General features: G+C 34.9%; 1 protein-coding gene across 1 annotated transcript; it reads right to left on the bottom strand.

Annotated features, from left to right (window-relative positions):
• LOC121313555 (N-acetylneuraminate 9-O-acetyltransferase-like) lies at nt 1-26,024 on the bottom strand. Its single transcript, XM_041246235.1, has 18 exons — nt 25,544-26,024; nt 17,016-17,112; nt 16,632-16,752; nt 16,120-16,164; nt 13,742-13,807; nt 13,156-13,200; nt 8,311-8,434; nt 7,871-8,085; nt 6,899-7,324; nt 6,417-6,506; nt 6,022-6,141; nt 4,631-4,787; nt 4,164-4,243; nt 3,724-3,825; nt 3,285-3,425; nt 2,636-2,713; nt 2,244-2,336; nt 1-1,842 (listed from the first exon to the last, which is right to left on the bottom strand). Exons 1-18 carry the CDS (start codon nt 25,866-25,868, stop codon nt 1,579-1,581), a joined length of 2,589 nt encoding a protein of 862 aa, XP_041102169.1. The 5' UTR covers nt 25,869-26,024; the 3' UTR covers nt 1-1,578.
• Nucleotides 26,025-26,048: the final 24 nt, after the last annotated feature.

Genomic DNA, 26,048 nt, shown 5'->3' with positions numbered 1-26,048 from the left:
TAGCCTTGCATAATGCAATTTATTAGATCACAAACATGTATTCCAATAATCACATTTTCTTTTTCAGTTAAATTGTCCCAGCTATAGTGTGCCCCAATCTTCTCCTGTAGATACTATGCCATTGATCACATATTTTATTTGTAGTAAAACAAAATGCTCAGTTTTAATTGGATTTTTCATTACAGAAATACAGTATCTTCCTAAATTGACCACTAGTTAAACCTCATTCCTTGATAACACACAAACAGCATGAGAGACTAGAAATTGACCTTAGTCGACTGCATGACTGAAATACGAACCACCCATTAGATAAAATTTTAGTGTACCAAAAATAAATTACACTTAACAGTCTAATAAGAAATATTTCATAAAAACAATAGCGTAAAACACAAGAAAGGCTTTTATAAATAAAAATGGTCAAATTTCACATTATAGGAAATCACAAAAACATTCTTAGAACATCTCTCCATATATGACTTTTATATATAAAACACCCAAGGTTTGTAAAACAATAAACCGTCATTAAAAAGATTTAACAAGTTAACCAAATATACAAGCATGTAAATAAGTAAACAATAACTGTACATATAATGTTGCACTATAACATAAAAGCATATTAGTTTGCATAAACGATTTAATTAAAATTCAGTTGTCATTTAAAATATAAAATTGGAGTTTTGTATACCCGTTCAAGATATTTGTGGATAAAATGCCATTAATTGCACAGCACAAGCTTATCAATATCCAAAGGTAGAGATACATGTAAAACTAGAATACCTACCTTCTTCTGTGGTATTTCCTTCTGTTAAAAAGGCTATTTAAAGTTCAAACTGGCATTACAACAGTTGACTAGGAGTTGAAGGAAACAACTTGAGTTCACAATGTTCAATAGTAAAAGGCATTAGTGTAATTAAATGAGGCTTCCAGTAATCCCTTTAAGGAAGTGGGCTTACTGCTCTGACCTATAGGTATGAAGCAATGAAGAAGAACCAGTCAACCACCACATACTTGACATTGGCTCATTAAGCTTTGCTGTCACTGGATTTAAAATTTCTGCCCATGCATTACATGCAAGTAAGAACAAATCCGCAGCTGTTTTTGTTTTATTCCAACTCTGAAAAGTACAAGTAAACTAAAATATACATAATTAATAATTTCCAAATAAACAATTAACACTAGATAAATACGTGTATACCTTTTTAAATATTAATGTAGTTTCACAAGAATACAAATGTATAGCCTTTACTGTACAATCATATTTTCTCCTGAAAGTGGTACCTGCCCTCCAGATGGTAAAATAATTAGAACAATTTTACTCATAAAACTCATAATTCACTAACAGTTTGAGGGCTTCATCACACCAGAATTACTTGTAATAAATAGTAAACAACCAACCAAATGTCTTTTCCTTTTTTCAGTGTCCCTCCACCCATCAATAATTAACTCATAACTGATCAGTTTATACACAATTTCTGCCCCAAATGAATAATCTTCCTGTCCAACATATGCCGTTCCTACAGATCAAGTTAAGTTTTGCTCCCCATATTACAGAAAACATTTTCCTGTCTCAGGGCAAAGTTAAAGTTTGGACTCTTCCTGAGCAGACAGAAGAAGAAGACCACCTAGAAATCCAGCCCCAACAAGTAACCTTTTCAGAAGAGCTGAACCATCTTTAGGAATGGCGATCTGTGCTAATTCGTTGGTAATGTGGGAGATCTCATGGGCCACACAAACAAAGATAAACGTGCTAATGATGATGTTCAGCACTGGATTGCCTGGGATTAGCACCAAGACCCCCTTGGTATCTGCTGCTAGCCATATGTGGTACTGGCAAATGAAGAGCTAAAGTGAAAGAAGAAAGCAAGTTATGGTACAACAGTCTAATTAAACCTTTAGCAAATTGCTTTACAACTTCAACAGGTATGTTTTCAAACCGAATTAACAACTCAGCAACTTTTTTTTTTTTTTTTAAGGATTAATTAAATTCAACAAATTACAAAAAAGGTCAAAATCGCATTTTCAAAACAAATGTTTATTTAAAATCCTGGATTTTAAAACAAATTATGACAAATGGTATAAAACTGTACTTCAAGTGGAATATAGTGCACAATATCATTATGCCAGACTTTGGTGTGTTTTGGACAAAAGTGTATTAAAGAATACTAAAAATAAATAAATAAATAAATAAAACCAACAGATTTATGTTCTCCATATTATTTTCAAAGACGACACATTTTACTTACCTCTAAAGATATCTTGCCAAACCATGCAAAGAATGAACTGTACACTGAACGTGCATAACCAGGAATGTTCCGGATTAAAATAAATGCTAAAATCTGTACAGGAAATAGAGAGAACACATGTTCGGGGCATGAATATGTGGTAGTTCTGCAATACCACCCTTCTTCCTTTTAGCCTGGCTAAATATTGCAGTTGTGTTTTATTACTTTTATCCAACAACAGAGATAGCGAGAGATGTAATTAAGGTGACTTATTGAATCCCAAAATAAGTTTGAGTCCTTTGCTAATGTTGCTGTGTAATTTGCTCATGGTTGGTAAATGTCTCCAACTGAAGACCTTTAACAAACTATGGTTGAGTAATGTCCAAAAAATAAATAAAGAACACACAACTTACCTGTACCACTGATACATAAGGATGCAATGTATTGCACTCCGTCTTACTTTTACAACTACTTGCCCATATGGAATAGGTCTGCAATAAATAATACACAGTTCTGTAAATAATTACACTCACTACAGTTTTTGGCAAACTTGCAAAAAAATGCACTACGTTGCTTCCATCTTGCTTAACAGTTTTATGTTTTACAGCCCTCTGGGTAGCGGCAGTGGGACTATAGTCTAAACCACTCAGCCAAATTGCTGGCATCATTCATTCCCTATACAGTAGTTAGAATAAAGAGAAGGCGATAAAATACTTTAACCACCCTTAGTCCAACAAATCAAGTTCTGCTTCATCTCTCTGAAATTAGGTTCTGCGGTTAATTTAAGAGGTTAAAATTCTGAATACTCAAACACCCCCAAATCTACACACTAGTGATCAAAGACCAAATATTATCACATATCACAGCTGTATTAAAAGTCAATGGCCATGTAAAACCTGACTAATCTTCCCTCTTATTTCTCTTTGGCATGCTAGGTCAGTCTATGATTTATTTCTTTACAGCAGTAGCTGCACGCTACATCCAATGCCCCAACTACTGAAAGAAACAGAATAACGCTATTTATGGCCATTAGGGCCGCATTACACCATTAGGGCTGCTTACCAGAAAGGAAACTACCGATATGAATAGTAAAAGGTCTGAGATCCTGTATGAGAAAAGAGGTTCTCCTTTGCCTTCTGAAAGTGCCTGACATTTCTGTAATACCAAATACAGAAACGCGAAGAGCATTCCATGAAAGACAGCCTGCAAAACATGTAACAGGTGTAAGAACAATACTAGAATTTGCTTACCTTGATGGAATTAAAATGAATGTGTTACAAAATTATTTTTTAAAGCTCAAGCGAGTTTCAAAACAACAATAAGAACACAGATTTGAACTACAAGGGTGTCTGCCTAACACAGACACACCCTCGACAAAGGCATACACAGATTGTCAAGTCATGCACAAGTTTCTTAATCTTGCACAGAAACATCCATACAAGTACAACAGCAGCATGTGCGCACATAATTACATATATTTTTGTATTAGATGTTTACATACAAAACGGTCCAGCTTCCACCTAAACCACCATTCATGGACGCTTCCTTGCAGTTCAAAAAGCTTGGATATTGGCCAACAGGAAAAGATATTCTCAAACACACCCTAAAACAAGAGAGACTTGATTACATCTTCTGAATAATAAATCAAACACAGCACAGATAAATATAAAAAACAAAGTATTATATATATATATATATATATATATATATATATATATATATATATATATATATATATATATATATATATATATATATATAGCTTTTACCAATTACTACAATGGATGAAAATCATGCAAATCAGGATCCTGGTACTATTTTATTATTTGGATATAACTACTGAGCAGATTTGTTATTCTGTATCTGAAAACCTATAAGGGCCTTTACAAACTCCCATTGTATGTGCATTCTTACAAAAAACACTGAAAGGTAAAAACCAACCTGTGAATAACTTAAGAGACATATGCAGGAAAGCAAGACAAAAAGTTTCAGCAACAATCCCAGGTTCCATAAACCATTGCCTATGGGTTTAAACAAAGATAACATTTAGTTTACAGCTAAATCCTTTATTTTTCTCATTCTAAAATGTACCTGATTGCAATATATATCACAGATGAAAATCGCCTAGACTTCAGCTAATGAAGTATTTGAAAAGCAAATATAGTATCCTGTAACATTATACTGCATTCAGACACTGATTCATGTGCTATACAAGGACTGCCTTCATACTGTAGCTCCACGAGTACACCTCAATAGAACTGTGTAAAAGCCCTACCCTCAGAGACATCTATATTTAAAAGATAAAATTCACACGAAATGTACTGCATTGAATATTCAGTGTAAACTGTATTTGAATTGCAATTTATTTTAAATGAATTTGATAGTAAACCATACAATAAAAGTCTTACCGCTTGCTTTTTTCTGGAGAATCTGAGGCCACATAGCCATTGTCCCGTAGATTACAGCAAACCAGAAAGTTACCAATGGAACAAAATAGTAAAACTGATAGGATCGATCCATTACCAGGCAAAGCACAACCACAAGGAAATTTAGTCGGAAAAGTACCTGATGAAAAACAATGAAAAATTATAGTTGCCAACAGTCCAGATATTTGATGACACCAAGGAATAAGGTGGTGATCACAAAGGAACTTCACTGTATTCCTGCAGAACAATTTAAATGACTCGCAGACTCATGTCAAATCAGTGCCATATTAGCTGCTATGGTGGCCCTACATACTATTGTACACCAGAAGGTAAGTTAGGTAAATTATCTCCACCCATGTTTATATATATAGAGCATCAAAAGAAACTTCTCTATTATAACACATGTATTTCTTATGATATGAAGGTATATAAATGAAGAACAATGACCAAATGTTTTTGATCATTCATCCTTGACCATGACACGCTTGAGTGACTATGACTGAAGCATATGTACTTAATAACCAAATTAGTAAGACATTTGATTGGACACTGGATATGGAGTGATTTCAGCTGTTGAATTGCAAGCTTGAATAAAAACAATAAAGAAAATCATATAAAAAAAAAAAAATGCTATGTCCGTCAAGAGAACAGTTCCTTCGTGCAATCTGCATGTTGGAAGCTGGACTAGGGTAGCGTACTGTGGCTCATCGTCTCAGACGGTATAACTAGGTCACGAACTGGGAGACCAAGAGTCACAACACCTGCACAAGATCGACAGATCATTTTGCAGCATCTTCGTGAAGTCAAATGTTAAAAAATCAGCACAATAAAAAGTCAATGCACCTGCTCTAAAACAGTGTCATTTTTCGCTCACATCTAGTGAATTTTATCCAAATTTACGTTTCTGTTGATGCTCAAATATAAGTGACACATTTGATGCTCAGTATAGTAAAAGTCATTGCATTGCACAAACAATGCAAATAGTGTTCATTCCTTCAAACTGTGTTATGTTTAAACTATTTGCATACTTTGCTATAAATTCAAATAAAACATGCTCAATTCTGTAGGCAAATACTGTAGCGTAAACTAATTACAAAGCAGTGAAGTAACAGTGTGAAAAATGTGCCAATGACAGGATTTGCAACTATCAGTATCTAAGGATGAAACTAAGATCCTGTTTTCAGACCTTTTACTTTTATTCACTAATTGTTTGACTGAAATTGGTATGCCAGTATTACCGGTACATACTGTATTGATTCCTTATTAAGAAAAACAAACAAATGCATCCCAGTTATTAATTAAAATTTAAACAAACAATGCAGTACAATATATGAATATAATTTAACAAAACAAGTCTTTACTTCACTACATACCTGGCAGACTCTGTGAAGTCCAAAGTCTCCTTTCAGCCAAAAGAAGGAAAAGTGCCCGTAGCCTGTTTGAAACAGATATGCTGCAACCAGGACTCGTACATGCATGTACACAGGTATGAACTGGAAAGAAAGTTTACAAATCAGATCCTCACACACATTTAGTCTGGCTCTTAAACAAACTTTACATTGTAAACATTTTAAACACAGTGACTTTATTCAAATCTAAAAAAAAAATGGGGAAAAAAGCCAACCAGGAATGGTCAAAATGCTTATCATGAACTATAAAATATAGGGCAACAGTTTTACATTTGTACACAGTTTTATTATGTCAAAAAATGTTTCCTCTAAACCAGTTGAAGAATACACTTTCCTTGCTTTAAGGTGTGAATACTTACTGCACTTGCACCAGATATGTGATATATCAAGATTACAAGCTGCATCCAACCTTTCCATTCATCTGTTTGTTCCCTGTTTAGAAACTTTGCCTGGTTTAAAAAAAAAAAAAAAAAAAAAAAAGCCTATATTGTAAATATTATAGCTGCAAATATACAGCTACCTGTATACACATTATGCATATAACTGCAGTACTTCTGAACTTTCATAACTTTAAATAAATGCATTTCTAACTACTTAGTACTTGGACACATCATTGTAGAACCATATTCAGGAATTAAAATACTGATATACACAAATGTGTGTGTACTGCATGCAAGGGTTAAACAATTATTCAAAATCATACATTAGCTTTAAGGCCCTCTAACACTTTCAAAATGTTTCTTTCGAGATTCTACTAAATGTATTTTACATACAGTAGCCATACAAGGGCTAGATAGATACAGGACAAGAAATTTGTGTGTATTTTTTTAAATTTTTTTACCTCCTTACTGTTTTCATTGTAAAAAAATCCCAATACCAGTATGAAGATTAGTGGTATAAAGAATGATGAGTGGGTGTAGAATTTCTGCTCCTTCATGAACATGTCAGCTCTGTCACAAAAATAAAAGTAGGCCATGATGAGGCCTAATTTACAAACTGACTTAAATGGGACTTTCAGGCCGACAACAGAGGAAATGGCTAGGGAAGGCTTCTTCTCCTCGCCACTTTCTATATCCGTGGGAGGTTTGTTTTCCTGATGGTTGTTGCGGCAAATAAAATTCACCACGAGGTAGCCGGTTATAGACAGAATGAAAAAGCAAGCAGTCAACTTCTGGATAAGAGTAGATGGAGGCCGAGGGAGGCAGCAGGAGCCATCAATAGGTTTTAAGATTTTGTTGCAGAAGTAATTCATTAAAACCATTGCACTCTGTCACAAAAAAAAAAAAACAGAAAAAAGTACTTTGAATTATTTATCATAACACAATAAAACCAAAATATAACAATGATTTTCTTCATAGTTAAAATAACTTTTTGCACTAAAAAAATTCACCTCACAAAATACCATTTGTTAAATTGTAGCAATCTAAGCCATGGTTCCATTTAATGAAAGATCTCCTGAGGCTTTGAGGACTATTCATTTCCAAAGCCTCAGGCTGAAGCTGTGTAGCGCTCCCTTTTCACCTTCTCACTGAACACCTATTCCAGAGGTAGTTTCAAATATTTCATCTGCTGTACACTTTTTTCCTAATTTTACTATATAAAACATTCAGGTTATGAGACTTCCTTTCTGGTATTTCTACACTTGTAAAATTCAAAATGGACTTTAATACTGTAAATAAGTAAGAATTTTTTTTTTTTTTTACTGCAGGAATAGTTGTGTACTAGTTCCATTTTGTAAAGATACTTGCAGAAATTATAAACCAATACAAAACTAGGCAATGACATGTCTATTACATACTGGCAACATACTTACAATGTCTCTTGTACTTTTGGGGAGATGTAAACCATCTGAGGATTTACTGATGGTCTGTTCAGCTGCCAACCTGGAAGCACGCAGAATCTGAACCTTCGCTTTGGAAACACTGTTTATGCTGTCGAGTATGCTTACAGCCGCTTCATTGTAAAAGTCTATTTGCTGATTAGTGATCATTTTTCTGTCGTCACTAAGATGGTCTTCAAGCACTGGATCTGGAGTAAAGAATACGTTTACAATAAAAAAAAGAAATCCACGATTTGATAACGTAATCCTAAACTTGATTTTTATTATCAATAGTTTACTAGTAATACTTTATCACTTTGCCTGGAACTGACCAATTGGTCATAGATGGTAATATTTATAGACATAACACACACCTGTATTTTGAATCACTTTCAAAACGTGTAAAGACATCTATACTGTATTTACTGCTTTACCTTGCAGGACCCAGATAACTTCACTATGTTCCGCCAGCTTCTCCAGAAGCTGTGCAATTGATGTGAGGTTAGTTTTATATTGAGCGAGGGCTTCAGTGCTGCCATTGTGTAACTTAATGGACCACTGTAAAAATATCAAAATAAATGTTAAAAGAATGTGTGTGTGTGTGTGTGTGTGTAGTTTATATATATATATATATATATATATATATATATATATATATATATATATATATATATATATATATATATATATATATATATATACACACACACACACACACACACTACCAGTCAAAAGTTTGAGTACACCTGCTTGAAGCCAGGTTTTTCATGATTATCCATGCTTTTAACTGTATAAACCTGTCTATAAACACTTAATTTCATTATATGATACATGTACTTATATAAGCTGATAATCATAAGTGAATTGCATTCAAAAATTTAATCTTTAAATGAAAATGTAAATCTTGTCAATTTCAATGAAATGGTCACCCAAAGCAAGGGGATTTCAGTCTGAAGCCCAAGTCAGTTAAAAGTCTGAAATGTGTATAACATGGTGTTAGAACACTGGCCTAAGTATAAAAGTGTCTTTGTTAGATGTTCTCCAAGTTAACTAGCATGTTACCTAATTAACCTTTTGTCACCAATTATTGTTAACAGGTGAGGGTCCATGATTACTATAAATATAGGTAGCGTAGGCACAAGTTTGTCATTCCTGAATGTAAGGGAGCAGAAAATGGCAAAATACGTTCAGTTAAGCAAAGAAAATTACTCAAAAAAATTAAGACAAATCGCAAGAACTCTGCAAGTGTCTATAACTGTTGTGGCCAAGACCATCAAATGATTTGAAGAAACTGGCACTCATGAGGACCAAACAAGGTCAGGCAGGCCAAGGGTGAGCTCAGAATCAAAGAACAAGTTCATTCAAGACACAAGTCTACGAAACCAGTGATTAACTGCCCCTAAAATACAAGCTCAGCTAAATGCTACTAGAAGTACAGATGTTTCAACATCAACTGTTCAGAGGAGATTGCGTGAAGCTGGCCTAACTGGAAGCATTGCAGCAAAGAAACCATTACTAAGAGTACAGAATAAGAGGAAGAGATTTGCCTGGGCCAAAAAACACAGAAACTGGATGTTGGAGGAGTGGAAGTCGGTCTTATTGACCGATGAGTCAAAATTTGAAATATTTGGGTCCAACAGACGAGTATTTGTACGATGTAGAGAGGGTGAGCGCATAAGTTCTTCCTGTGTGGTTCTCACTGTCAAGCATGGAGGAGGCAGTGTCATGGTCTGGGGTTGCTTTGCTGGTGCAGAGTTGGTGTTCTTTACCAAGTCCATGGCAAGCTCAACCAGCACAGCTATAATAGCATACTTCAGAGGCATGCCATTCCATCAGGATTATGGCTAGTTGGGCAGGCCTTCATTCTTCAGCAAGACAATGACCCGAAACACACCTCAAAGTTTTGCAAGAACTATCTGGCAAAGGAGGAAAGTGAAGGACAACTCAATCTAATGACCTGGCCTGCCCAGTCTCCAGACCTCAATCTCATAAAACTTGTATGGGACGAACTGGACAGAAGAGTCAAAGCAAAGCTACCCACAAGTGCCCTACATCTCTGGGAATTGCTGCAGAAGAGCTGGGAAGACATGTCAGGTGATTTCCTGCCGAAACTTGTTAATCGAATGCCTCGTGTTTGTGAGGCTGTTATTAAAGGCAAAGGGTGGCTATTTTGAGGAATCCAAGATTGAGACAATTTTCAATTTTAATGAACATTGCTTTGATACTTATGTTTTGTATATTGTAACATGTGTTTTCATTTTCAAGTATTTACAGAAACATATACGACGTAAAACATTGTCAATTATGAAAAAAAACTAGTTTCCAGCAAGTTTACTCTAACTTTTGACTGGTGTGTGTGTATGTGTGTGTGTGTTTGTGTATGTGTATATATATATATATATATATATATATATATATATATATATATTATATATATATACATACACACACGATATATATATATATACTATATATATATATATATATATGTATATATGTATATAATATATATATATATATATATATATATATATATATATATATATATATATATATACATATATCAGTAAGTAAACTTATCCAGTATGCAAATATGTATATCACTTAGTCAGTTTTATTTATTTTACAGTACAAGTCACTGAAACTATGTAATATGTTATCCTAGGGTAGACGTTCTGTAAAGTAACTCAGTGTTGAAAAGGTTAAACTAATTAGTGTCAACTGAACAACCTATCAAGGTTATTTATAAGACAAGTTTGGGCAATAACATAAAAATGATACTAAATAATATGGGGGGATAGGGTAGTAACACATAAAGCATAAATTCTAGTGTGTATGTTACACTCAGAGTCAGGATTCGGTCAATCGCCGAATAATAACCATAACCATTTTGCGATTTGATAATATACAAATGATCAAAGAACGGAATGAAAGGTTATTTCAGTCTTTGAGCAAAATATCTAACAAGCAAAGAACGAAGCAGAAAAGAACTGACAGCATCTTCGGTCTTTGAGTAAGCGATATAATCAAATTGCAAAATGTGCTTTGAGCAAATGCACAGTTCTTGAACAGACTTAATTTCTTGCAAGTGCAACAAGTTTTGTCAAACAAAAAAAGTGTGTGTGTGTAAAGGCGTTCAGTGTAACGCTAAATACCAGAGTGGCAAGCCTTGCAAAACCAAACACACACAAGTTTCTAAATCTAAATTGTGCTGTAAATCAAACCCTGACGCTGACATTGATTATTGTGCAAATTCTGACTATTATCGAACTAAAATACTAAAACCTTCCCTCACAGTAACAGTTTACATGAACCGTAAGTCCTCTTTTTATAGAGCATGGTATAAAAAAAACTCAGTCAAACAACCCAGATAACTTAAGTTGTGTTCTATAAACACACTAACATTTAAATATAATTTTCATATTCTTGCAGTCGTTAGCATTTGCCTTGTTTTGTGTAAAATCTGACAAATTTCCAGCGTAAACATAACAGTAAATTAAGGGAAAAACAAAACAAATCAACCCCACTGTCCAAAGGAGAAAAAAACAACAAAAAAACACAAGGTTTGAAAATTACATTAACATTATGACATGTAAATAATTCAATCTTCTCAATTTATGAATTAGGTGACCCAGCTTCTTCTAGTGAAAGCAACAGTCTCTTCCAGTGTGCCGCGACTGCAGAAAACTTTTTGCTGTCATATTTTAATCAACTTTACATGACTGCACAGCCAGTTAGATTTGCATTATCTTCAGCGAATACAACTATATCGTCGTTTTTCCAAACAGTACATTAGCAGTAGCCTACCTTTTCCTGTAACAGAACTTTCAACAGCGACAGCTCCGGTTGATCATTTTATTTTGCTTTTCCGTACTTGAATATCTATAATTTCTCTTTCATACATGCATGTGGATTTATTATTAATTGAGTTACTGCCCCAATCACAACCAAGATATGCAGAATATCTCTTTCATATGTGTACAGGCCTAATCAATCTACTTACCACGTCACAACCAAAATGCGTCATGTACTGGAGTGCTCAGAGTTTTGTCGATTTTCAGGAATAAATATTAGATTTTTTATTTTTAACCAATATGAAATGTACTTATTTCAACCAAACCTTTCAACTGTTAAATAACCAGGATTACAAAATGAAACAATGGCATAATATTAGACCCACTGAGTCGGAAGTGTTTAAATCAACAGCAAGTCTGTCATTTGATTCACTTGTGTTTCTGTTTCAAGACAATTGTTCTGTATGGGGTGCCATGTGTCTTTTTACCAGATTTAACTTAAATCTTGTATGTTTTTCCCCAGATTTATAAATGTTGTGAAAATATATATTTTTTTAAACGTGCACATTCAGATACAATTTATAAATCTAATGACAAGATTTAACATTTAGCAAAATATTTAACTAAATCTTAAATCCCTTAACAAGAGTTAACATTTAGCTAAATATTTAACTGGCCAGCTAAATCTGGAGTTTGTTCTGGAGCGGGCAGAGAATTTTTTCAGTGTTTATTTTGACCTGTTTTCGAGTTTTATGTAAATAGTTTTTTTTTTTTTTCTTCTAGTATTTTGCTTTTTACACTGTGTGAAATTACTGTGTTTGGTTACTTTCCAAAATGCTTGGATGTTTTTTTTTTCTGTCACAATAGTATTACTTGCACAGACAAACTTGCTTTAAGTTTAATGTTTGGGGTCACTATCCTTCTAAAATGCTTTCCACAACCCCCTTGCAAATGAGGCCCCGGTCTCAATGGGTTAACTTCCTGCATAAATAATAAACACATAAATAATGAATCAATGACATGTACCTCAAATATAATTTATGGATTTTTTGTTCATTCAATTCAATATTTTATTAAAAAGTTAGTATTTCACTTGCTGCCCATTTTTAAACACCCCCGCAAAATTGGTGACTGACCAAATCCTGACTAAGTGCAACATATAACTATACATATTTAAACTAGATATGCACTAGATATGATATCTGCTATGTGTTGCTGCTACTATTTCATGTATTGTGACTATCATGTATTATGCACACTCCACTGTATTTAATGTATTATGCTTTTTTTTTTTTTTTTTTTTTTTTTTTACTATACATCATGTATTATGCATTTTTCTGTATTTGAAATATTATGGATTTTCTTGTTGTTACTGCATCTTGTAAAACGCTTTGTGATGGTGGCCCTCTATGAAAGGCGCTACATAAAACAAAGATTGATTGACTGTTTGATAGATTGATATGTAGGTCGTGATAATCTACTTACAGTAGCTGCTCCCAAAACAATCATATCTGGTTTTAATGAAGTACCCTAAAATTAAAAACAAAGGTTAGTCAGAGAATGCTGATAACTGTGTATTGTACTCTACACCATCAAAATGTTATGTATGTACGTACTTAATGTTTGGTCAAGTAGATTAAAAATTAGGTGGTCTCTCTAACATGTTTCAATTAAAAAGGAAAGAAATAAATAAACAATAATTGATTCTGTCTCATTTCCCCTCACTAGCCAGTTATTCAGTACCTTTAAGAGTTCTTTTTAGAACACCTAATACTTAAGTGTGCTATGCATGTTAGAGAGCTAGCCTTCATGTCTCCATGGTAACCAGCAACCACCTGTGAGTGAAAAGATTCACAGGATAGAATATCTCATATGGAGGGGAAAGGAAAGGGAAAAAAGAAAAAGGACGTGGGCGTTTGTTAACAAAAACAAAGCTTCCCCAAGGGCATAATGTAAGGGAAATGGTCAGAGGTGTGTATCATCACTACAGAGTATCACCGTTCCAGAAAATGAAGAGCATATCTACTTATATCAGAAAAGTATTTCCGAAAAATGACTATTTAACACAAACCTCTAATGTCCAAGCTTTTAAAAGTTCCTTCATAGAACTGTTCACTTCTGCCTGCCATAGGAAATCCTTTAGAGAAAAAAAAGAAAGATATTTAATCCAGACATTTTTAATGCAGTTGAATGTTTAACATACCAAAAATGCCATGTCAAGCAGTTTGTTCTTTTTTTTTTTTTTTTACTCAATACCACATCATTATTTGTAAACACCATCATAAACTTCCACCAAAATGAAATTCACCACTAATTTGGCTGTCATAGTATCTGGGGTTGGTTTCAGGAATCTACAAAGTACTACAACTGTATTTTTATTTTATTTTACTTTTTACAAACAAACCAAAGGCGTCTCATCAGCTGTTATTTAAAAGTGTCAACTCGCTTTCACCAGTAGCGAAAGTACAACGCCAGAAAGCTGGAACAATGTAGTGCTGCCACACTGCTGTGTGACGCACAAACCTTGAGCACCTCACAAAGCTGCTTGTTACCATGGCAACTCCCCACACTGGGGAGTCCCTCTCTGAAGGTGTTGTTATGGTAACCACATTGGTGAGGCACCTGCTGGATTTGGAGCAGTCAGAATTTGTGAGATTTTAATTTGTTCAATAATGGCTTTAGTTGAATCTGGTATTGCATGCGACCTGAGGAAAATAAAATTTACAGTAAGATTCCAAGAACAAAGATGCTCAATTGTTAATGACGGCAGAATAACACTAGCACTGGAGATTCTGAAGAAAGACAGTAAACGAACGCGGAAGGGGTCGTACTAAAAGGAAGATCAGGATGATTGGGCGACATAGTTGAACATACACTTTCAGGAGAAATACTGTAAACAGTCTGCAGTGGGAAAATGGCGAAAAACACAAAACACTATTTTGTGCCAATTGTTACTGGTATGATGGGTATTAAAATATTTCAGTAACATGGCGAACACTGTAGTTACATTTTACACAAATAGTTACACTTTTTTTTATCTATTTTTACTGGGAAGATGGCTATTGCAAATGTTTTTATTAGGAAAGATGGCCAAGAAACACGGTCTAGTTACTCATATCACTGCTTTCTAGCTATTTTTAGTGGAAAGATGGTTATTACAAAAGTTTTTATTGGGAAGATTGCCAAGAAACACAAGTTATTCATATCACTGTTTTCTCACAATTTCTACTAGGAATATGGTTCTTATAAAAGGTTTTGTTGAGAAACATGCCAAATGTTTGAATAATACTGATCAACCCAGCAAATTGCATGATTAGTCTAACAATAGGTTTGAAAGCAGACTGCATGACCCTATGGTAGTTGGTACATGCATCTGTAACAGCCATGTTCCCACTAAAAATAGCTAGAAAGCAGTGACATGAGTAACTAGACTGGGTTTCTTGGCCATCTTCCCTAAAAGACTTTTGTAAAACTCATCTTCTCACTAAAAAAAAACAAATCTCCCAGCTTGCCTCATAAAAAATGTATATTACTCATCTTCCCAACAAGCAATCTGGCATATTCCCATAAAACAAAATTACTGAAAAAAAAAAGTGATTTGAGTAGCTATAGTGTTCTTCATCACTAGGCATTGCCATCTAGTGTATAGGGGGTTTATTGCAGGCAATCATCCCATCTTCCTTTTTACGATCACGTGGCAAGGAGTTCATAAAATGGAAGGCAGGATTGTGAACAAACTATTGTTTCCTTCTCTCAACTAAATAAGGCAAGGTTATATCTCTTAATGGACATAAAACTGTCCATTTCTTGCCAAGACATGACAAACTGCCTTGTTCGTTTTTGATTTTGTGATGTTGTACTTGTGTCTTTATAGTGAATGTTCCATGCTGGTGTCACACAATGACTTGTAGAACTAAATTCTATGTGGTTTTAAGGTTCAGATTTGACAACTGATTATAAAAAATTGTACCTGGAATTCTGTAAATTGTGTGTTGTTTCCAGTGCTAATGTTTTTTTAAATGATGAGGGTATATTTTACATAGTGACTGCAATATTATCTGAATGCATTTAAATGCTCTCAGCAGAGGCATAAATGAAATATTTGTTTATAATATTTTGTTTGAGGCCTAATAAAACAGTTGTTCATTGTTTGTATTTTGTATTACTGAGTTAAATTGTCAGATAAATCTACTGCTTGCTTCCAGTGTCTAGTGTCTCCTTGCTGTGGTGATAAAGAAAAACATAAGTTGGTGATTTCCTCATGGTATGCATTTTCATTCTTGCTAGCAGCTTACTATTAAGACTCTGCAGTTGTTTTAAAGTTGTTTTATTGTTTCATCACTAAACGCAACCCATCAAAACTGTTACAAATGACTTATATAATAAACCGTGAGGACAACAGTAAAATCAAAATCAGTCCAATAACTTTTTGTAGTGAAAATAGCTCACCACTTTCAGAGAAGCACTTCTGTCTTCAAACACAATGTTTTCATGCTATAGAAATAAAATTAAAATAAATATCAGCATATCAAAAGCAAAGACACCTGAAAAACTTTCAATAGTGCATTTTTAGATATATTGTAGGAAACTGCAATACAACTGAATAAAAAAATTATTTTTGCCAATCTGAAATATAATTTAATTACTTAAAATGTCAGACCTTTACAAAAGTTTACCACGCCACTTTTTTTTTTTTTTTTTTTTTTTTTTTTTTTTTTTACCATAGTTTACCCTGGTTTGTCATGTTTTTTTGTTATTTTAATATGCTTTAGCATACCTCTGTGCTTTACAATGCTTACCTATACTTCACCATGTTTTCACTGTGCTTTTATTTCACTTTGCTATCCTCTTACTACGGGAAACTTGTATAAAAACGTATTCCTTCTGACATTTGGACCTACATAGAAGCTGACATTAAATAATATTACTAAAAAAAACAACAAAAAAAAAAAAAAACATACCTTCATTCCTCCTTCTTTAACTTCAAAGTTTATTATGTTAACATATGAATAGAAAAGCTGCCGAATTCTGGAATCTCCTATAAATGCTATGTGCTTCTCAGAAAGGCAGCTCTTTGCTTCACTGGAATATAAAAATATAAAAAAGAAGAACAGATATAACAAATGCCAGCTTTCTGGAAGAGGCAGTAGACCACAGTAGGTTGGGCAAGCAGTAGCTAGAAGGGCAGAGATGTGGAGGTGAAGGAATGAGAATGAATCCAACACAAAAGGGGCAAGTTACTTGTCAATGTATGTGTATGTATGTTTGAATTAAATGTGAACTCAAGTTTGAAAACTTTTGGTGTTTATGTAAAACAAGAAAAAGAGATTTTTTTTTTTACTCACTTGCTTTTATATCTGTGCATCATACACCCGTAAGGTTGCCATGCATTCTCTCCCAGCAATCTACCACTGGACAGAAGACGCTCACAGGCATCTCCACCTACAAAGCAATAAGAACAAATTGTGAATGTGGGTAATTCAGTACATCAATTTCACAAACAGCTAAAACTGTGGGTGCAGAGTATGATAGCAGGTTATGTAGGAGGTTAACACTATATTCATGGAACGATGGGACAAGAATTCTGAGGAGACAAATTTACTCCAATAAATGAACAGACAAACTAATTCTGATAACATGCACCATCAGTCTGTAGTTATATTTGCCTTGTATGAACTGTTAATGTGCCTAACATTTCTTTCTTTCAACAGACTCTCTCAGAACAAGTAAGATTTATTTAATGACTGTGTTAGCTACAACAGCTTTAAGGAAATCAGGTTTAAACATCCATATAAAAAAGTCGTAAACATTTACTGTAGCATGCAGTAAATGAGGACAGCAATGTTATTATGAACTATAGATCAATGCTGTATGAAGAAATCTGTTTTTGAGAAAGGTAACCTATATGCAGAACATGTTTTAAAAAATAGCACTGCAGGCAGGTTTATTTTCACTATCCTAATACCCACAGCATAACTTTTAAATCTGATTTTGTCGTGACTGATGACTTTAATGCATCAGATTGCACTTCTGATGCTACATGGTAGGATACATGACGTACATTACACAGTCTGGATAGGTCACTCATCAGGCTGAAGTTGTTTTGATATCAGACATTCACAGTACACCTTATAATACTATAATTACAGTGCCAGCTTCAACCACTCTTGCCAAAAAAAAAACAAAACACAGGAATGGTTTGTCATTTACAAGGTATACTCCTTGCACGTTGCTAAAGAAAACAAAGAAAATTTCTAGGGTACACTTTCAAATTATTTAAAAATGACACAAGAATTTAAAATAAATGTCTGCAAAAGGAACTGGTAATACAGAACATGATGAGCTGTTGGAAAGACTGTTTGCACATGTCTGGTGTTATGCCTAAAAGTGCCACTACCAAATGGTGTAACCTGGCAGAGTTTGGCATCTATAGGTGCCAAATAGTGTCTCCAGTCTGGTGACACTATTTGGCACCTACAGATGCCAAATAGTGTCACATCGTTATTTAAATAGAGACACTATTGGGCACCTATAGATGCCAAATAGTGCCACTTTGCCAAATAGTGTCACATTGTTATTTAAATCTACTCATGTTGCATATAGCATAGGGAGTGGGGGGTATACATAAAAAGGGGGGTAGCCTTGGTTGTTTCCCACCCCCCCCCCAGCAAAAAAATATTTGATAGAAAAAAATAATACTACAATATATTCTAGAGGATTATTTTTGTAGTTGCCTTGTTCAGTAGGCCAGACAGCTACATTATTATTAACTACAATTAATTAATAAACAAAAACAGTAACTTTATTTATTTTTTTAAATCATTCATTTATCATCTTTTAAGTAGACGATTAAAATAATAAAAACAAAAAAGCCATTTCCATTTAAAGGAACATCTATTATGTTTGTGTCTTTGTCGCTTTGCACTTTCTGTACTCGTTTGCGTTCTTCCTTCAAAGAAATTAGCCAAACATGCGTTGTTTGGCACTTGGCCTCCCCACTTTAAAGGTTGCAAAGCAAGCTGCTGTTCATGAAAAGAAAAGGTTTGAAAACTACATTAGCATTAGGCCTATTCACATGGAAATAATTCAATCTCTTTTTATTAATTTATTTATTTTATTTGCTGTTGGTTACAATTTATGAATTACGTGGCCCAGCTTCTGCTAGAGAAAGCAGCAGTCCCTTCCAGTGTGCCGCGGCTGCAGAGATGCATTTCACTTTTTGCTGTCCTATCTAAATCAAAACTTTACATGACTTTGCATAATCTCAGTGAATACAATTATATAGTCATTTTTCCCCCTACAATACATTAGCAGTAGCCTACCCTTTCCTGCAACAGAACTTTCAACAGCGACAACTCCGTTTGATCATTTTATTTTGCGTCTCCATACTTGAATATGTAGAATATCTCTTTCTTTCTTTCTTTCATACATGTATGTGGATTTATTATTAATTGACTTACTGCCCACATCACAACCAAGATATGCAGAATATCTCTTTCATATATGTATAGGCCTAATCAAACTACATACCACATCGCAGCCAACAATGTGTCACACGCCCACGTGGACTCGATTACTCTTATACAGTACATTACTAAGGCCCTACCTATTTCACGGCCGTGAAAAACGTGACATAGACCGTGAAATTCATTCTTCACCATGAAAACTTTATATTATGTGTACTTCTAACCTGCACTTAAATCCAGTGAAGTTATGTGTACTGGTCCAGGTTCCTGATGTGACTTTAACCTTGTTTCAATTTCAGAAAGTAAACTGGACAGGATTTATTGATTGACACTTTTAACAGCAGCTAATAACCACTCTGGGATCTCCTCACCGATTGGTAGATACGAGTATCCAGGACAGGTTTAGTATCCTAGGAGATCAACTGATATGGTTAAGCAAGTGAACATTTTGCAAGTGTCCAAAATGCATTTATTTTCATTTTCAAATGCTGCTTTATTCAAAATGATCTCCATAAACTCCATATCTGCTTTTCTTAAATGTTTAAAGTGTTGAAAAAGGTGCATTTCCTTTGATTGTGATTTTTCTACAGTAACATGGAATATGTGAATACAGGAACATGTTTTATGCACCTTATAAAAATGTTCATATAACACATCAGTCCAGCCTTTCTGCAGGAAACTGTTTTGAGAACCTTTTTTTAATATTATTTTTGGGGATATCTTTTACCAGTCAGAAAAAGCGAGTTGGATAGTAAACTTCTCCAACTAATTAGCAGTGAAACTAAAGCCACCATCTCCACACTTTGTTTTCCTCATCTATATCAATACATCCATCTTCTTTAGATCTATTGTCTTTACTTCACTTTCAGGCACACTGTGTACAGAAGGTCGGTTTTGCAATCAGGACAAAAAAAAAAAAAAAAAGGACTGATATCCTTAACTTCTTCAAATATGTTATGAAACCAATTCATGCAGTTGTCACAGAAAATTTCTTCTCCATGCCATGGCATATTATACCAGCAATAACAAGCACCATCTTTTGACATTACATTTTCACTTGCTTCATTTGAAACATTTGTTTGTATTAGGTGATCCTTTATTGCTTCATCATGTGAAAGCATAGACATAATAAATAGTGCAACTTCAAAGAGAATCCAGACTTCTACCTTCTAAATTGTGAGCTAAGGCATTACAATTATTTGCAGTGTGTCCTCTTTGCTTCTTTCTTTCTATAGCAACTTTTACTTGCCCAAAAACTTGCTCTTACCACTTTACGATTGTAAAATAATTTTAAAATAGCCACAGGCAATGGTTGGCACGGTTTGCTAGCAGTGTCTTTACGATTATTTTAAAACAAGGCATACAGCACAGGCGATTGTTGCCGTTATTTGCTAGCAGTGTCTTTGCTGCTATCCCCATAACGATGTTGATTTCTTCCAGCCACATTTAAAATCTTTGTCATGTTTTCCAACTGTAATTAAACATGTGACAATTCAGTAGTTATTTAGTTATTACGGTTATTTGTAATAATATTTGATTTATTATTTACCATTCTGCTTATTATTCTCTATCATCTCAACACATCAGTTTTGTTAACATGTTGACAAAACGTGTTCTTCAACAAGAACAAAAAACAAGCAATAGGCCTGCGGTTCTTTGGACTAAACTGTCAAACTAAATGTGAGGTAATCGTTTTGGCAAAAATCAGTTTACAATAGGTAGTCCTTGATGCTACAGTATTAACACATTTCATAAACCTTACAAGGTTCCTTTGATTAACTTAACATATGAGGAATTGAATAATGTCGGTTTATTAATTCTATTTGCCACCTTTGAATAGGCAGCCTGACATGTTGTTCCTTCCCGGGCTCGACTTGCTTGTTTGCTAATTAGAACAAAGCACCAGACGTGCACGTATATTCAACTGCTAAACACAAGCTCACTAAACAACACTTCCATAATGTATTTCTGACCCTCCTTCCCAGCAATACGATCTGCTGAAACTTATTTCACTGAAAAAACCTGGATTTCAAATGTGAAAGAAGACCTCTGTTTAGTTGTTTTGTTAAGAGCTGTTGAAGCTGGCAGTGGTGTAGTGCTATATTTAGAAGTCAGGGGTCGCTATTAACTGTTTGTATGTTTATTTGGATCATTGGATATCGAAAAAAAACAGTGGTTTTGCGGCCATTATGTACGTACTTCAGCGATTTAAGTTTTCTATTTATTTATTTATTTCAACTTGTGCTGCTATAACATGGCTCTCTCTACTCTAGCTACTGTAGTAAGAATAGAAAATGGTGAAAATTGCAGATTCAACAATGGGTGGACCAATAAATGTAGTCACATACATTTAAAAATGTTTGCAATGACACTGTTAAATTCTCACACTGTTATATTATTAAAGTACTATTCATATGGTAAAATGTGCAAGTCTTGTTCAATATATAAACATTTTATGTAATATTTACTATTGCTTAAAAATGTGGAGAGTAAAATACTCTGGCCCACCTTAAAACCGCGGAATTGGGCTTCTATGGAGTCGCTTACAATTTTACCTTGCTGCTTTTCATGCTTGGTCACTTATGTTGAAAATGGTTAACGTATACAAAAGCAAAACACATTATCTACCAGGTTTTTGTTTTCTCTGTAAGACATAGGGGGTCGACTGCAGCGTAACAAAGTTTGTCCACTTGATGCGACTAACTAGTGGATTAAGCAAGTTCAGCCCACTTGCTTGGACTCAATTTAGTGCATTTGTTAATCCTGATTGCAGCGTACCAGACGATAATCACCACAGGTGGATCACCCGCTAAATCGGACTAAACAAGATCATGATTGCAGCGTACCAAATAGGTCTAGAGATGGTCCTGTTCAGGTGGACTAACTTAGTATTATGAAGTATAAGACTAACTTAATACGCTTCCTCGTCCTACGTTTATATAGCACATTTTAAAACAATGACAGCTCCACTATCCTCTGAAATGACATCTGAAAATTACTGAAATGAAAAGTGAAGCCTTTTTAAGCATTTTGTCCAGTAAGGTTCGCTCGCTGATGCAGAGTCGCATGAAGAGCTTCATACTCAGTGAAGGGTACTGTAGACCCACATAACCCAGTGTCTCAAGTGAAAGGCATCACTAAAATGTAACAGAATACAGAACTATAGACCATATTTAAAATTATTATATAAAATTGACAATTACACTGCGTATGTTGTATCATTACCTTGTGTCGTTCCTACACAATATTAAGAAATTATACATTTTCTAGGTAGTCTGAGAATGTAGCCTATAATTTAAATATGCTGCACCTTTTTCCTTTTTTCTCATTTATTACGGTTGAGGAACAAAATATTCTGGAGAGACTTGTTTTATTTATAAAAATGTTGTAAAAACTGTAACAAAGTGCCACACAATAAGATACTCCTATATTTAAATAATAATTAAAAAATGCACATTTGATGTATTCAATTTAACCGACTGAATCGGCACATGTAGTAATATATAAGCAAATGTAGAACTTAACGTTCAATGTCAATGCAGCAACAAGTATAATCCACTAGTGTGGAATGTGCACAAAAATACAAGTACAATTAAGCCTATCAATATAGATTATGAATATGTATTTTAAATGTGTTTGCCCAAATAACGCCCAAAGTAGCCAAATCAAAGTGCTTTTATCACTAAATTGGCCTAAATGTATTACTGTATTTGCTTTTTGTCATATTTCTGACTTTTTTGCCGGAGCTTTCAATATCCTCAATGTTTTTAACCAAATGTTCGTAATGACGATGTACAAGATGTCTGAGTTTGTCTTTACACCTTAAATTCCATCTGCACTTGTATTGGCTTGTTATGGGTTAGTCCTCATTGTCTGGCTAACTTGTTCCACTTGTTCAGACTAGCTAAACCACTTGCTGTCTGCAGGACTTGCTAGACTGCTTCTTAGTCCACCTGATGTGGATCAAGTCCCTGGTACGCTGCAATCAACCCACAGTGCATTGTTAAATTCATCGGTGCGCTGGAACCCTAAGTCATTAGTGACATCACTTGGTGCTCATTGTACAGGGAATTTAATAACAGTTTGGTGAACCAACAGAGCAGATAATAATGATAGAAAGGCTGCTGCTGCGGCATGCAAGGCTGTGGTTAACCTATACGAGCTGAAAGCTTACTGGGACGAAGGTTTAGCTATCTTTAACCAACTAATTAGGAGCTTCTTGTTACATTAAAATGTAGAAAGCAGCTGCAACTGTAAATATTTATAAATATGAATATACTTACTATGAATCTACACTAACACTTCTTTCCATGCCACCGAGTAATTCAGATGTACAGCGTGCATTTCTTCTGCTGAATGTGGTGAACTCTAAACTCAGAAACCGACTGACCCAATAAACTCTTGGAAACATCTTGTCTATTCGCTGTGGATTCAGACGACTGGGAATATGCTGTAAAAGACTTTATACCTAGTAATGACATGATTCAGCTCTTCAAATCAGGCATTTACCAAAATGATGCCTAAGGAGTACATCCAAGCTGCCGGGATACTTATGATGCAGTAAAAGTGAAATGTAAGATTCAACAAAACAAGTTTAATTGCAGGTTACTACTTTGTTAAGTCTTCCTTTTTAAAAAAGTAGTATACTGCAAGTATGCCCAGGTCAAAATATTATGTTTTTACTATTGCTGCTATTATGCTATACTATTTTACTTTCAGTATACCAGTTTTTTTATGAAGGTTGTCACATACTGCACAGTAATTTTTATTTTATTTATTTACTTTTAATTGTTGTCAACGATTTTTTATCCTGGTTTTTCTCCCCAATTTTGTATCCCCAATTATTATCCGTATCCTCTGCTCACTGCTCACAACCCCCTTGCTGACTCGGGAAACGGCGGTTGGAACAGGCGTACTCCCGCCAATCCGTCATTTCTCGAACTGCGGATCCACAGCAAGGCCACTAGACCTATAGTGTCTGGAGGACAACACATATCTGGGGGCTCCACTGCAGAACCACAGGTGCCCTATCAGGGTCGCTGGTGTGTGGTGAACTGTGGATTCCACTGCCAACCTAAGCCCTCCCTACCCAAGCGGCGCTCATCCAATTGTGTGCCGCCCCCTGGGAACCCCCGCTCACAGTCGGCAGTGACATAGCATGGATTCGAACCTGCAATTTCCAGGCTATAGGACGTACCCTGCACTCTACGTGAGCAAAGTCATTTTTTTAAGCCAGACAAGATGAATAATGTGATATATAGGCAATTTAATGTTCATGTGACCGGAAATGATACACAGGGGAGGCTGGGTTTTTTTTTTTCCTCACAAAGATCTGGCAACCCTGACTCTACCTGTCCAGGGTATATGAGAAACACATGCAAGCAGTTTTACAGCAAGTACAGTATAAACCAGTCTGCTTTGTTGCAGATGAAACCAGATGGGATAGAGAAGTGTCCTGAACATTGTACTGTATTAACTTGTAATTTTATGAAAAGTGTATATTTTGGTAATAATGCCCCTCGTTTTCGACTAGTCTGTATATTGTAATGCCAGCAATAAACTTTTTTTTTTTTTTTTTTTTTTTTTTTTTCCCCCAAAACACCTTAGACAGATTAGACCTTAGACCAATAGATTTGTCAAGGAGATACTGTACAGGAACAGAATCTGACTTTAGGACATGTAATGATATATGAGACATTATGCAAAACGCCTCTTGCTAGAGCTGCATTGCTTGACTGTGCATTTGTTTTCACAAACTGAACGTTGGACTGAAAACTGTTGTGCTCTCTCGACTACAAATACAGCCTGCATTTATAAAAATAATAATAAAGAAATACTGTTTGTGTTTTAGTGCGTATGTATCTTTATATAAAAACCATAGGACCGCTTGCAAAAACGACACAAATGGTTGTGTGTGGCATCTGCACCGGTCCAAAGACTTAAGCCACAGAACCAAGTACATCAACATAACAAAATAATGTGAACACACCCAAATTCAATATACACTGCTAAACAACGGCCTCCTCTGTTGTGTTTTAGGAGACTGCAGTTCAATCTTGCATTAAACAATGCGTTTAATTTCGGGTGTTTCACAGCGTATTTGCCATTGTGACAGCAAACACCGGTGACAGCGCTAGATTCGGGAAACCGTATGCATGTGTTAAACATGCTTAAATCTGGAGTATTTGTAATACCATGGTAGCACATCATTAGTATATATATATATTATATATATATAATATAGTTATATATATATATATTGCCTATCGCTTTTCTGTTGCTTCTTCCAAATAAAAAAAGTACTCGTAAAAATACACGCAATTAACTTTTTTACACGGACCAAAAGCATAATGACGACATAAGAATACTGATCATCAGACTTATCCTCGTCATTTTTCTCCACTTACCTCCATAATTCCGGGAGACTGAGTGGCATATGAGAAGCAGAAGGACGGCCACTAGAGCGAGCAATTTGGCATTTTCTATGGTAAAATACTGGTTTATCTCTCGCTTGCCTCGGCTATAGGCCAGGACCGCCATCTTGGATCCCCCATGACAACAATCAGACAGACGAGACGCAGCTGTGGTGCTCAACCGCGAGATATGCGCGTAGAAGCCTGCTAAACTTTCTGCAGTTGATTTGGTCCTTTCAGCTTCACTGCTTTCCGGTGCTGCTCCCAGTGCTGGGGCTGTCTCACATGAGTTCTCCAAAGTTACTTTAGAATCGATCATGTTGCATTTACAAATTCTTTAAAACAACGAAAAAGGTATATTTTCTATTCAGGCTTTTGTGTTTCAAGAAACTTTATAACATGCCAGTTAAAGTCCAAAAGTAAAAAAAAAAAAAAACAGACAAACAAACACTTCCAACCAGTGGCATAGCTAGGAATGGAAATTTGGGTTGGCCCCAAC

This window comes from Polyodon spathula, chromosome 3 (assembly GCF_017654505.1).
Source record: "Polyodon spathula isolate WHYD16114869_AA chromosome 3, ASM1765450v1, whole genome shotgun sequence".
Lineage (NCBI taxonomy): Eukaryota > Metazoa > Chordata > Actinopteri > Acipenseriformes > Polyodontidae > Polyodon > Polyodon spathula.
This window is presented reverse-complemented; position numbering and strand designations above follow the sequence as displayed.

What these genes read in the sequence shown, in the direction of transcription:
- LOC121313555 (XM_041246235.1), bottom strand. Translation starts at nt 25,868, where the DNA reads ATGATCGATTCTAAAGTAACTTTGGAGAACTCATGTGAGACAGCCCCA. An exon ending in TTAAAGAAGGAGGAATGAAG is followed by an intron (nt 16,165 to 16,631) that starts GTATGTTTTTTT and finishes TTATTTCTATAG; the next exon opens with CATGAAAACATTGTGTTTGA. An exon ending in CCAAAAGTACAAGAGACATT is followed by an intron (nt 7,325 to 7,870) that starts GTAAGTATGTTG and finishes TTTTTGTGACAG; the next exon opens with AGTGCAATGGTTTTAATGAA.